Below are 13,480 nucleotides of genomic sequence, written 5' to 3'. Positions count from 1 at the left end.
CCTGCATAACCAGGCTGCACTCGGAGACCTGCCTCTCCTAGAGTGCTGGCATCAAAGACGTGCACCACCCCATCCCCACTGGTCTAAGGGGCATTTCCATAATTGAGGATCCAGCCCCCTGTGGGTGACCCCACCCTTGGGAAGTGGTCCCAGATACTTTAAGGCAAGCCTGTAAGCAGCATTCCATGATGGCTCAAGTTCAGGAGCCTATCCCTGCAAGAGGATTGCAAGTTTAACCCTGGCCTGAGCTATTCAGTAAGACACTGTCTCAAACCACTCCCCTTATACACACATGACTCAGGGTCATTAAAGAATAATGACATGAAGCTTGGAGGGAACATGATAAAGAGATCCTGCGGGGGTGGGGGGGTGTGTGATATGATCAAAATATACTATGTGACTGGGCAGTGGTGGCGCATACCTTTGATCCCAGCACTCGGGAGTCAGAGGCAAGTGGATCTCTGAGTTCAAGGCCAGCTTCTTGTAAAAAAGGAGTTCCAAGACATCCAGGCTACAAACTTGTCTCCAAAAAACAAACAAAAGCCTACTCAATGGGGCTAAATAGAGTCATCAGTTAAGAGCATATGTTGCTCTCACAGAGGACAGGATTCCATTCCAAGCACCACAGGGTTCTGAATCATTTCATTTACCTGTAACTCCAATTCCAGGGATTCCACACGCACTTCTGGCCTCAGTGGGCACAGCATGCACACAGAGCACAGACATATACAGGCAAAACACCCATACACATAAATTATTTTAAAGAGAGCTTACATGCACACATAAATTAGAACTGGGCTCCTGAATGACCCAGCAATCCACATCTCATTCCACATAGATAGGTCAAAGGTGTCAGAACCGGGCCAGGTTCTACTCAGGTACTGAGCTAACCCATGGTGGTACCTGGAACAGTACATGCATATATAGGAATTAGAGAGAGGCAACCACTTCTTAGGAAACCAGGAGACTACGCCGGGTGACAGCACAGGATTGGAATAAGCAAAGCTTAGGCAGGCACTGGCAGACCAGCTTCTATGAGTCACTATATCCATAAGCTCTGGGCTTAACCAGAATCCTGCCTCGAAGGTATTTCATATATGCATAAGCACATGCAAACACATAACACATGAGAAAAATGGAAAATCAAACTGGGACTGCTATGTTCTGTAGGCAGCCTGAGTGGCAATGCCTGGGACAGACTTGTCCAGTGGCACATCACTTGCCTAGCATACACAAGACCCTGGAGTAATTCCATGACCTGTCCCACAAGTCAACATCCTGCAGTGTGGGGGACTTGAGCTTGATGCAATAAAAGGCACACACATGAAATAATTTTTAAAAGGTGTGTATGGGCCGGGCAGTGGTGGCACACGCCTTTAATCCCAACACTTGGGAGGCAGAGGCAGGTGGATTTCTGAGTTCGAGGCCAGCCTGGTCTACAGAGTGAGTTCCAGGACAGCCAGTGCTACACAGAGAAACCCTGTCTCGAAAAACAAACAACAAAAAAAAAAGTGTGTATGGGTGTCTTGTGTATGCCTAGTGCCTACAAAGGCCAGAAGAGGATGCTGGGTCCCCTAGAACTGGAGTTAGAAATGTTGTGAGCACTGATGTGGGGGCTGGGAATTGAATCTGGGTCTTTGGAAGAGCAGTCAGTGTTCTTAACCATTGTACCATTTCACCACCTGTCAAGTTTTGTTTGGTTTGTTTGTTTGTTTGTTTGTTTAAATAAAAAAAACCCCTTTGGCTAGATATGGTAGAACATGCCTTTAATGAGAGAAATCAGGAGGCAGGGGAAATAAAGGTGTATCTTTAATAGTAACAATTATTTCCCCCGGAAATACTTTGGGGAAATGGACAGCTTGACCGCTGGGCATGGTTCCCATCTTCCCCAGATGGCCAGGCAGTAGTATCTAAGTCCTGTCACTTGCGCTAACTGTTAGGTGTCTAGGCCAGAGCATGCTTCAAATAAGGGAAGCCACAGAAGGGGCTGTGACACCATAAACACTTCATTTAACAATGGAAGACACTTTTTATTATTATTTTTTAAATCTCTCAACATTTCAACTCCATAGAAATCAAAATATGTGCACTTTTAACTTAGCACATACTCAGCTATCCGGACCACAGCAACCTCCTATAGTGAGGTACACCTCTAGGCGGGGAGAGGCCTTGCAGTCTGTACACAGTAGTTCCTGGTGGGAAGCACACTGGACTTCCTCAGGCAACCTGTCCTCCATCTTATTAGAGTTCCTGCAATGCTGGAGTGACTGGAATGGAAAACACAAGCTCTCAGGAAGAGCCAGGCATCACCTGCTCTGAGGAGTGGAACATCACCGAGCCGCTCAGGAAGGCCAGTCTCAGTAATAAAATTGCCCAAATTCAGCTATCTACATGTACATCTATCTACATGTGGTCTATCAGCTAGAGATAAAAAAAGTCATATAAGATTTGGAAAACCTTAAAATCACTCCAGTAAGTCGGAAGACCACCAGCAAATTCACAGTGGCTTAGGGTTTGGCCAGAGTCAAGCCTGCTCCAGAGCTGAATGCCTGCCTTTGGGGAAACTGCTTGCACATAGATCCCAAACACTGGACATCACAGCTGCCTATGGCTAAAGTGTGTTAACACCTCACAAGGAAGTGACAGCTTCAAATTTCTGCACCGCCCCTCACCCCAAAAAGGAAAATCCAGAGGTGGGATTTAATCCAGAAAGTGTGGACACTGGGCTGAGTACTGGAGAGGTGTCTACCTAATGAGCACATAACCACCTCTGCCCACCCTAGTGCAAAGAGACTGAGCCGCCCTGATAGCCCTGGGGACCAGTGAGGAAGGCTAGATCCCACTACCTGAACTTCCTTCTGAAATTCAAGGTTTAGGGTGCAAGATTCACGCTCAGCAGGCACCAAGACCAGAGCCATAGATGTGAGGGCTGAGGTCCTCACCTTGTTACTGAAGTCACTGTAGACCCCAGCACCATGCTAACCCCCGTGTGCACACTGGAGGTAGGTGTATAATATTTACTGTAGGGAACACAGTAGCTCTCTACCACCACGGGAAGGAACAAGGGCTTTCTCAGTCCCCTACCCCGAGGCTCCCAGCTCTACCCTAGCAGTGGAAGAAAGACCGGGAAAGGGCATGCAGCCCCCTTGGAAGACTAAAGAACCCAGGGCACCTTTATAAATACCTTATCAGTAATTTCTTTCACCATGTTGAAACACACAGCAAGTTTAACACTCATTTAAAAATAAACCTCAAATTCTCTATGTACAATACAGTAAAAGGGGGTTATGCAAACAGGAAGGGACATCGGTCCTGCTATGGAGTCCACCTTCCAATTGCCAGGCAGAGCTTGCCAGCATTGTGGGCTGACTGTGTGGAGCTGGCAAGAGGGCATTCAACTAATACTGGACTCGGCTCCCCTTCAATACCAGTCGGGGGGACAAGCGGTGGGGACATCTGCCCAGGGATCCTTGTATCAAGGGAGCAGGAAAAGAGGCAAGCCACCAGAGAGGCCCGATGTGGCAGGAGGGCTCATTTCACAAGCCAGCAGGCCTCTAGCTCGCCACTCCTGATGGGGATTTGAAGGTGACCCCAAAGGCTCCTTCCCAGTCCAAGCTGGCTTTGCAGTGGGTGGGACAGGTGTGACAAGAGTCCCAGAGACAGAGACCTTAAGGAAACCAGAACTAGAACCAGAACCCAAACCAGCTGAGCAGGGAGTGGAGAGGATGGTGAGGTGACTGAATGCGAGTGTCATCCTGTCCTTTAGACCACACAGCAGCGGCTGGGTGGACTGTGACAGAGCAGTAACCCTGGCGCCTCCGTGGTCAAGGGCAAGTCTCCGCATGCGGCGCAGCTCTACCTCTTGAGGGGACCAAGCCAGGTCAGTGGTGTGTAGCCCTTGTAGCAGAAGATGGGGGCGGGGCCTATCTGTACACGAGATGGGAGAACTGGCTGGATTTGTAATTCAGCTGATTGTTGGGCATGAACTTGTGCAGCTCACTCTTTCTGCAGCATGGGTCGTAGTGGTAAGCGCCCAGGCAGGCGTCACAGGAAACTTTTGAACACTGGGTACAGGTGTTGGTGGCACCTGCACGGTTACAGAAGCCACAGCGGGAGGTGACTGTGGTAGAGGGCTTGGGCTTTGAGTGGACAGGTGCCAGCCGGTCAAGGCCCTGAGTCTGGCTCACATACTTCTCCCGCGTAGGTGCCCCATGGGCCAAGCTGTCATGTGCAGAGGCCTTGCTGGGGAAAGCGCTAGGCTTGGAGGCCGAAGGACAGACCAGTACACAGTCAGAGCGCTGGCAGAGGGAGGAGCTGCAGGACAGGCCGCAGTTTTGGCACTTGGAGAGGGCAGACTCTTTGGTGGGGGGTGAACGCTTGTGGTAGATGGAGTGGGCATCATTTTTGACGAGCCATACATCCGGCCGCAGGGCATCCTGCCTCCGGTAGGTGGCCCTGGGTTCTGAATCCGTATACAGGTCCACGTCATCCTGAGTGGAAAAGTATGTACTACGAAGAAGGCCAAGGCCGTTGATGGGGGAGCTGGAGGGAAGGTCATCAGGGCTACCGTGGGGGGAGCTGGACATGGTCAGCAATGAGGGGGACAGGCGGATGATCTCATCCTTCAAGTCTTCCCCTACATCCATGGCCAGGGGCTCCTTGCGCAGACTCAGTGAGGCCTTTGAGGGGGGCTTCCTGCTCTCCCAGTAGCTGTCGTAGGCATCCACCGACCTGGAGGGTTTGGTCACTCGGGGCTTGTAGTAGTCCTTGGCTGCGCGCTCACTGGCTGACTTCTGGAGTGCCACACGGGCCATGGACGTGGTCAGGTGCTCCCGACTCTCCGCCCGCCTCCGCAGGGCATCTGAGCACCCCCTCGCGTCCTCTGTGTTGCTCCTGCGCTCAGTCACCACGTCCAGCTCTGAGTAGCCCTTGTCCTTCACCTGCGAGTGGATCCCTAGCATCTGCTCACACTCAACCTGGGCCAGGAAGAGCTCAAAGGAGACCATCTTCACCTGGAGGGGCTCCACCAGCTCTCTGAGTTTGTACGCAGTCCCCAACTCTGGCTCGTAGCCCATGGACCTCAGAATGGCTCGGACGTCCTTCTCCAGCAACGTGGACTTGACATAGTAAACAAAAGGGCCCGTGTAGGTCTAGGGAGAAAGTGGGCAGGAGAAAAAAGAGGCATGCTACAGAGAGGCCTGTTCAAACCAAATGCAGAGCGGGACCAGCAGGGAGAGATGGGGACCTTCTGCCTGTAGACCACAGGCAAGAGCACACTAGATGTACACCACCCAGCAAGGAACACATGGGCCCCCATGAGACCAGAGAGACCATCCAGTTTCTGTGTCGGTGTGAAGGCTCTGTTCCACAGGAGGAAGGACACGGGGTGGGATTGCAGGGAATGTGATACTAAGCCCCGAGGATGTCCATTTTGAGCCTTCTGTCAAAGTTTCAAGAATACACCGAGGCTAGGGATGTAGCTCAGGGATTCGAGCATGTCCCACAGGTTTAATCCCAGCACTACAGTAAACAAACAAATGCCAGGATGCCAGCCCGGCTTGGTGCAGTATCTACTCACCCCCTGTTCCCTTGCTATGCAAAGTGCAGAGAATCTTCTCTCAACCCCTGCCCCAACACACACACACACACACACACACACACACACACACACACACACACACCCCTCAACTGGAGCTTTGGTCCACACCAGCTCCCAGCTGCTTGGAGCCTGTGCACTCAGGAGGGAGCAGCAGGCAGAGGCGGCCACCCCACCTCACCTTGATGCTGCGGAATTCCTTCTTCCAGGGGAACAGAAAGAGGTTGATGGCCACTGTCTCCAGCATGCTGAAGGCGCAGTGCAGAGTGCTCAGGCTGGAGCTGCTGAGCGAGCGGAGGGAGCTCTCCACCACCTCATAAAACTGGATCAGCCGAAATCGATATAAAGGGTCCAGCTTGTGCAGGCTGAGCAGGGTGGCAGCTGCCACACGCAGGTACTCATCGCTGCCAGGCTGCTGTTTGCCGGGGGTGGTGTCCACTTTGCCCTCATGGAACTGCACGTACTTCCGGAATAAGTCATCCTTGTACTTCGTATCCATTGAACTGGGCTTCCCCAAATCAAACCCAAGGGCTACCTCATCTCCCCCATGGCTCTGGGACTGGAGGCTGGTACATCACATGAAGAACTGGCATGGTGCCCATGGACCAGCGCATGCTCTGAAAAGGGGGAACAAGAAGCCATCACCCATCTGACTGGTTCCTATCCCAGCTTCAGACTGCCAAGGACAGCAAAGCCAAGAGCTGGCCTGGGCTATGCTGGCACTTTTGCCCAGATGGTCCCCATATGCTTGTCCACCTCACTGAGACGGGACACATACGTAGTGCACAGTGACGAACACAAATGGGCCAGGTGCTGCAGCTCACCAGCTCACAGGAGTGACTAATGCCCCCGAAGGCAGGGTTCAGGGAGCGGGTGCACACTTGGCCTTGGTGTGACAGGAGGAGGAGTCTGGGAAAGCCCCGAGGCAGAGTTAAACCTGAAGCACTGCCAGGCCCTGGGTGTGATGCTGGAGGTGGCAGCAGGGAGCTGCTGAGCTGGCATTACGGAGCATGTCCCAGTACTAACCCCTTACTCCTGAGCAAGTGGGCCCAGAAGTGACCCTGGCCCCTGAAGACAGCCAGGCAGCCATTGAGAGAGCCACCCAGGGTCACAGAGCTCCCAGAGTGGAGCTAAGGTCAGAGCCCAGGCCCCGCCCACCACACCCTGTTTTCCTGGAGCAGGAAGAAGCTTGGCACCAACAGAAAAGAGGCTGCGAAGATCAGGGCAACAGAGGGACTGCTGGTGCAGGGGCCTGACACACAGAGGACACACCAACCACTGCTCCTCCTGCTGGGGGATGCTGGGACTGCACTGCTCTGTGACAGGGACCCTGGGCCTAACTCCTAGCAGAACACACAGCCAGAGTTTCTTTGAAAGGCCACATAAACTACTGAAGAGTTTAATACAAGGACCTGGATAGCAACTACAGAGACTAGGCCAACTGCTGTCCCTTTCACCTTAGAGGGGCCACAGCCAGCTAGCGAAAGAAAACGTGCCAAGCTGGGACAGAGAGGCACACAGCTCGGCAGCTCACAGGTGACCTCAGGTAAATACAGCAACACTCACAGCACCACACACTGCAAACAAATGTGGCTCAAGAGACACCTTAGCACCAGTGAGGCAGCAATGCAGGGGCTTCAAGGCCTGAGTTCAAAGCCCTGGTCCAAGTCACTTGGGACAGTCCCTCAACCCTTTGGCTCTTTTTTCTCATGAATCCAGATCAGTGCACACAGCTTTGCACAATGTGGCCAAGTAAGGCCGGCCTTTTCTCCCCTGGCGAGGCGTCCACCCCCCAAGACAGCAGGCTTTCTCAAGAAGGTTTCGGTAGAATGGGTGTGACCTGCACCTGACACTTTCCTGGCTAGAGCCCCAGCATATGAGTGGTGAGCACCCTAAGCCAGCCTCCACACCTTGATCAGGCAGGGCTTCAAGTCATCAGGATCCCTAAGACTGAAGGAGGGTAAGGGGACTGGGCTGTACCTTGGAGGGCTGTCATGGCCTATGGGGTCCTCTAGTATTATCTGGGCTCTGGCAACAATCCCACGGTCCACAGAACCACCCTGGCCTCAGGAAGCCACGGCTCAGCATTTCCAGTTTGGGGACATGAGTGTCAGCATTAACAGTGGGGTGAAGGTGAGCAAAACTGGGGGCACACTGGGCATGGTGGGGCTCAGGGAATCCAGGACTCAGGAGGTAAGGCAAACTGCCCAGAGTCCAATGCAGCCTGGGTTACAGTTTAAGGTCAGAACAAACAAACAGAACCAGAAAGACCCCCTTCTTTCACCCACTGCCTGTGAGGGTACCCAGCACACAGAAACAGAGACCCAGGGAGCACAAAAGGGCCCCAAAGATGAGTGCTAAGTCCTGAGCAAACCCAGAGGCCAAGGTCCTCCTCACCTTCACAGCAGTCCAGCCCTCCCTCTAAGCAGCAGCCGGACAATGCCCTGCTTGTCAGCCACGGTAGGCTGACTCTGCATCAGGACCTTCGCACACGCACTGCCTTTTCTCTTCTTCCTTTGACTCTTGGATGGCTCACTGCATCATGCAGGCTTCAGCTCCAACACAAACGTCTCCTGTCATGCTGAGTGAACCCCACCTACCCAGGCCCTCCCTGTGGTTTCCCTGGGATAACCACAATTTGCAATTACTGGCTTTGCGTGTTCTTTTACTAGCTCACTCTCAGTCACTCCCCATGACCTGAAACTCCCACAAAGGCAAAGATCACCCCAGAACTGAGTGCTGACGTAGTTGGAAGTGGGCACCCACTGCACCTGGAGCCATCAGTAATGTAAAGAATACATGCACACAAAGTGACCCCGAATCTCTTGAGCAGCTGGAGGGTAAGTTGCAAATGTGCATGCCATGCAACCTGCAGATCAGGTGAGCCTGTGCTCTTGACAACCCTGGGGCCCATGTCCCACGGGTGTTCTACAAGGTACCTTCTGCACGGCCTGGTTATGGTGGGGGTCAGGAGAGTCCAGGCCATCAGTGAAGGAGACAGGCTAGACCAGCTCAGCAGCCACCCAGTCACGCACATTCTCTCAATGCAAACTCACTGCCAGCCAGAGACACACACAGCTGTTGTTGATCAAAGAGAGGCTTCCCTCCTGCCTCAGTCCCTATCGAACTCCATGCTAAGTGCTGCACAGGGTCAGGGGAGCTCCATGCTAAGTGCTACACGGGATCAGGGGAGCTCAGCTGACCTCCACTGTGCTGCCCAGCTGATGACCTTGAACTTCCGGTCCTTCAGCCTCGGCTTTCCCGGTGCTTATCAGTATTTTCCAAGGTAAGGGCTAGGGGCTGGGCAGTGGTGGGGCACACCTTTAGTCCCAGCACTCAGGACGCAGAGGCAGGCAGTTCTCTGAGTTTGAGGCCATCCTGGTCTTCATAGTGAGTTCCAGGACAGCCAAGGATATATACACTGTCTCAAAAACAAAACAAAACAAACAAACAAAAAAACAAGAAAGAAAAAAAAAGAGAAAAAAAGAAAACAAATCGAGGAAGAGCAGCAGCATGGTTACCATGTTTTCCCCCAAACACTGCTAGTTTTGTCTCTGCACGGAAGTCGGCCTTGAGCTCCAAGCAGGCAATGTTTTCACAGCGGGCCATGCTCCAAACCCCACTCAGCTCAGAGGAGCTGTTCAGCAGCGGCCCCTCTCGCTACACCCCATTTGTTGCTGGCAAATAACAAAAAGGAAAGGAGACCCACAGCTTCAGTGGGTGCCCATGTCCTAAACTAGGAGTGGAAGACCTGTGAAGCAGAGTCCTGGAGCTGAGGGTCGCAGGAGCCCACTCAGAAACACGCTGGAATGGCTACTCATGGTTGTCTACCTGACTATCTGGAATCAACTACAATCCAGAATTGGAGGGCTCACCTGTGATCCAGCTCTTGAGGCTGGGAGATACAAGTTTCTGACCTGGATCTTGGCATAGTGGAAATGAATCCCAGGAGACTAAGGCAAGATCTCTGAGTTCAAGGTCATCTGGGACAAAACAAGTCCCAGATCCAGGGGTGGTGGTACACACCTTTAATCTGGGACTTCTGCTGGAGATCTACTATTCACCTGCTTGCGTTTACTTGACAGCACATCTGTCTGAATCCACTAGCCTCGTGGGACCGAGCAAGTATATATCCTTGGACTTCCACTCACAGCTGACCATGGTTGGGGAGCTGGACTACAGATGGTAAGTCATCATAACAAATTCCCTTGCTATATAGAGACTACCCATAAGTTCTGTGATTCTAGAGAACCCTAACACAGCAGCCCTCAAGAGGCTGAGGCAGGAGGACTCCCGTGCACTTAAGCCCCTGGACTACTCTCAAGAAGAATAGGCTGAAAAGGGGAGAAGAAAGGCAAGAAAAAATGAACGCCTGCAATCTCGGCACTTAGAACAGGACAACCTCTAAGTTCAAGGCCAGCCTGGGCTACAGAGTAAGATCCTGTATCAAAAAACAAACAAACAACGAAAGAGGGATGGGGAGACAGCTCAGTGGGCACAGTGCTTTCCATGCAAGCATGGGGACCAGAGTTTCAGCACTCAGCAGGGTACTGTGCACACTGTAGCCAGCACTGTGAGGCAGAGACAGGAGGATCCTGAGTGCTTGATGAGCAGATGAACTCCAGACTCAGTGAGACCTGGTCTCAAAATATAAAATGAAAAGCCAGGCACTGGTGGCACACACCTCTAATCCCAGCACTCGGGAGGCAGAGGCGGTCTAATCTCTGTGAGTTTGAGGCCAGCCTGGTCTACAGAACAAGCTCTATTACAGCCAGAGTTACACAATAATACCCTATCTCAAAAAAGAAAGAGAGAGAGAGAGAGAGAAGAGAGAAAGAAAAAAAGGAAAAAAGAGAGGCAGTGGTGGCTGGAGAGATGGCTCAGTGGTTAAAAACACCTGTTCTTACAGGAAACTTGCGTTTGATTTCCAGCACCACAGAGTGGCTCACAACTGTCCAGAACTACTCTGTGCACACCTGGCATGCCCACAGTGCACAGACTTACATTCGAGGAAAATTCACACATTAAAAAAAAAAAAAGTGTGTGCATGGTGGGAGAGGTCTGGAGAGATGGCTCAGTGGTTAGAAGCACTCACTACTTTTACAGAGGACCTGGATTTAATTCCCAGAACCCACAAGGGGGCTTACGACAGTCTGTGACTCTAGCCCCGGGGGGATCTGACACTCTTTTCGAGACTCAAGGGCATGCGTGTGGTCCATACATGCATGAAAACAAAACACTCAACCACATAAAATAAAAATAATGAAAGAAAATTTAAGGTGGAGAGATTAAGAGACAGTCATGCAACCTCTGGCTTCCTCTATAGCTAGATGCACAGGTGTCAACACCAGAATACACCACATATGGTAGGGTAAGGGTATAAAACAGTGAATAAAGGCCTACTGCGTTCCAAGTGGCATGACAGGCTCCCCAGCTTAATCACATCTCCCTCTGCATCCTTGAAGCAGGTGGGGAAACAGAGGCTCAGCTGCAATCAGTGTCTCTGGGCGGAGCCAAAAGGGCCAGCAGGCCCCAAGGACTGGCTTCCTCCCATTCACCTCACTTGTTTCTGGCTACAGTTGGTACCAATTACAAAGGAGTCAGCATATGCAGGTCCTGTGCCAGCTGTCTTTTGGACAGTAAGATCCACAGGACAATCCCAATATTAAAGAAGAAACTGAACACAAAGAGTCAACTCACTTATCCTAAGTCACAGGGCCAAGAAGAAGTGGATCTGAGACCTGAATTTGAATCTAGCCCCAGGCAAGGGCCATCTTGCTGCATCTTCTGGGCTGGGCTCCTTGAAAGGCTTGGTCAGTCAAAATGCCTTAAGGCCGGGAAACAAAGTCTGGTAGTAGCAAAACTGCCATCTTCCCACACCAAACGGGCTGGGATAGTCACCAACCTCTTTATGATGTAAGCTCAAGAGCCCAGGAGAAAGGCTGGCCAGAGACCAGCCAGCAGTGAGGCAGTTACATCATCCCTGCTGAATACATTCCCTAAGAATACAGGCTGCCTTGTGGCTGGCCCTAACTGGTGTCTTTTCTGAGCACAGAGCCAGCAATTTATTCCCAGCACTCTCGAAAACACAACAAAAAACACGTTCTCTGCTAAACACAGCCTGGTTACAGGAGAGCAAGACAGCCTTGCGACAGAAGCTGTTCATTTCTCCAAGCAACCCAATGACTGGAATGCCAAGCCATACCAGGCTGGCAGAGGGAAAAAAAAAATAAAGCTCTGTGAATATCCGGAACACATAAGCAGAAGGATGCTCAGTGCCATCGGCTCTGGGTGGCACCTCCTGCACCCATCTGGGCCCCTTTGTAAAGCAAGTCAGTGAAGACGAGGCTGGGGCACAGGCGCAACATCCAGTGTGAAAAGCCGAACGCGTTTAAAGTTCAGCTAAATAGAACCAAAATAATCGGGGAAGTAGAAGCAGTGGTTCGGCTTTACCTTTGCTGGCCCATTCAAGAAGAATGTGCCTCGTGTCAACACTGAAATGCACTGCCTCTCTATACCGGCAAATGCTATTTGGGTCCCAGTTCTCCAATCTACACGTTTACACACCCCTGACCCAGCTTCAGTCTCCAAACAGGATCAGGGATGTGGCTCTACCTCCGTTCTCTCAGCCCAACCTCTATGCATTTATTCTAAGCAAGAGGCTCCTAGATCCACCCCTGGCATCTCCCACCGGCTGTAAAACAATACACTGTCACCGGGGTCGTCCAAAGCTCTGAAAACAACCAGAGCTGTCCTGGAGCCTGGCTTCCCTCCCCGCAGGGTCTCTCTCGGTTCTGAAGGGAACCAAGTCCCCTCTCTGCACGGAACGTAAACCTGGGGCGGCTACTCCCAGCTTTGTGAGCCGCCTGCCTCTGACCGCCATAGCAGCAGGGAAAACGCCCCAAGCGCAAAGGAAGGAGTTCCCACTGGCGGTGTCTTTTGTCGGTGGTGCTGGGGGTCTAGGAACAAAACCTAGGGCATCGCACACACTGGGCAAGCTCTCGCAAACTCCCCTCGGTCTACCAATGAAATACCGGGACCTGTCATTAGATACCTGCTGCACCCCGACACCGTGCAACACCCGTGCCCTCTTTCCACGCCCACCGCGGTCCCGGAAGGCCGCCGCGTCCCTCTTTACAGACCCGGAGACCGAGGATCCCCAGGCAGAGCGACTCAGACAAGGTCACTCGGTGAAGCCAAAGCCAGGTCAGCCTCCCCTCCCGACTAAGAGCCATAGAGCGGTGCCTGGCCCCGGGGGCGCGTGTGCCGTCACCCGAGAGCCAGTGCTGCGACCAGCCGCCTGGAGCAGCCGCGGCCGCCGGGACCGAGCCGAGGGCCTGGCCAGTGACAGTGCGCGCAGGGACCCGCCCTCCTGCCCGCCCCGCACTCACCCGCCGCTGCCCGCCAGGAAAGTGAGCGCCTCCAAAGCACGGGCCCGCACGGCCCGGCGCTCCCGCCGGCTCCGGGAACCGAGAACAGTACCCGGGACAGCCGCAGCCCGGAAGTGTTCGGCCCGGAAGTGACGCACGGAGGCGGTCCCTGGGAGAGGCTGGATCGCGGCTGCGCGCTGGGCCTAGGAATGAGCGGGGGAAGCTTGTGGCGAGCAGGTGAACGCGAGCAACGGAGAGGAGGCGGCCGGAGGCGGAGGGCAAGCGCGTCTCCGCGGAACCGGACCTCACTCCTAGGGACCGTCGAGGAGACATGAGCGGAACCCGGAAGCAAATGAACTGGAAATGACGCGCGGCGCTCCACCGGCCGACGCTGGCTGGCCGGGTTGTCATGGAAACAGGTTGCAGAGCGGGGAGATTGGGTTTTGTTTTTTTGTATTTTTCACCTCGGTGACTTTCCCTGGGTCAGGACAGTGCTGGAGAGCCGGGACTGACG

General features: G+C 53.0%; 1 protein-coding gene across 1 annotated transcript; it reads right to left on the bottom strand.

Annotated features, from left to right (window-relative positions):
* Positions 1 to 1,749: 1,749 nt before the first annotated feature.
* Positions 1,750 to 13,102, bottom strand: Spata2 (spermatogenesis associated 2). Its single transcript, XM_028769597.1, has 3 exons — positions 12,988 to 13,102; positions 5,778 to 6,213; positions 1,750 to 5,150 (listed from the first exon to the last, which is right to left on the bottom strand). Exons 2-3 carry the CDS (start codon positions 6,093 to 6,095, stop codon positions 3,924 to 3,926), a joined length of 1,545 nt encoding a protein of 514 aa, XP_028625430.1. The 5' UTR covers positions 6,096 to 6,213; positions 12,988 to 13,102; the 3' UTR covers positions 1,750 to 3,923.
* Positions 13,103 to 13,480: the final 378 nt, after the last annotated feature.

The sequence above is a fragment of the Grammomys surdaster genome, unplaced genomic scaffold (assembly GCF_004785775.1).
Source record: "Grammomys surdaster isolate TR1022 unplaced genomic scaffold, NIH_TR_1.0 193, whole genome shotgun sequence".
Taxonomy (NCBI): domain Eukaryota; kingdom Metazoa; phylum Chordata; class Mammalia; order Rodentia; family Muridae; genus Grammomys; species Grammomys surdaster.
This window is presented reverse-complemented; position numbering and strand designations above follow the sequence as displayed.

Coding starts and splice junctions, on each gene's coding strand:
- Spata2 (XM_028769597.1), bottom strand. CDS start 6,095: ATGGATACGAAGTACAAGGATGACTTATTCCGGAAGTACGTGCAGTTC. Junction 5,151..5,777: donor AGGAATTCCGCAGCATCAAG/GTGAGGTGGGGT, acceptor CTTTCTCCCTAG/ACCTACACGGGCCCTTTTGT.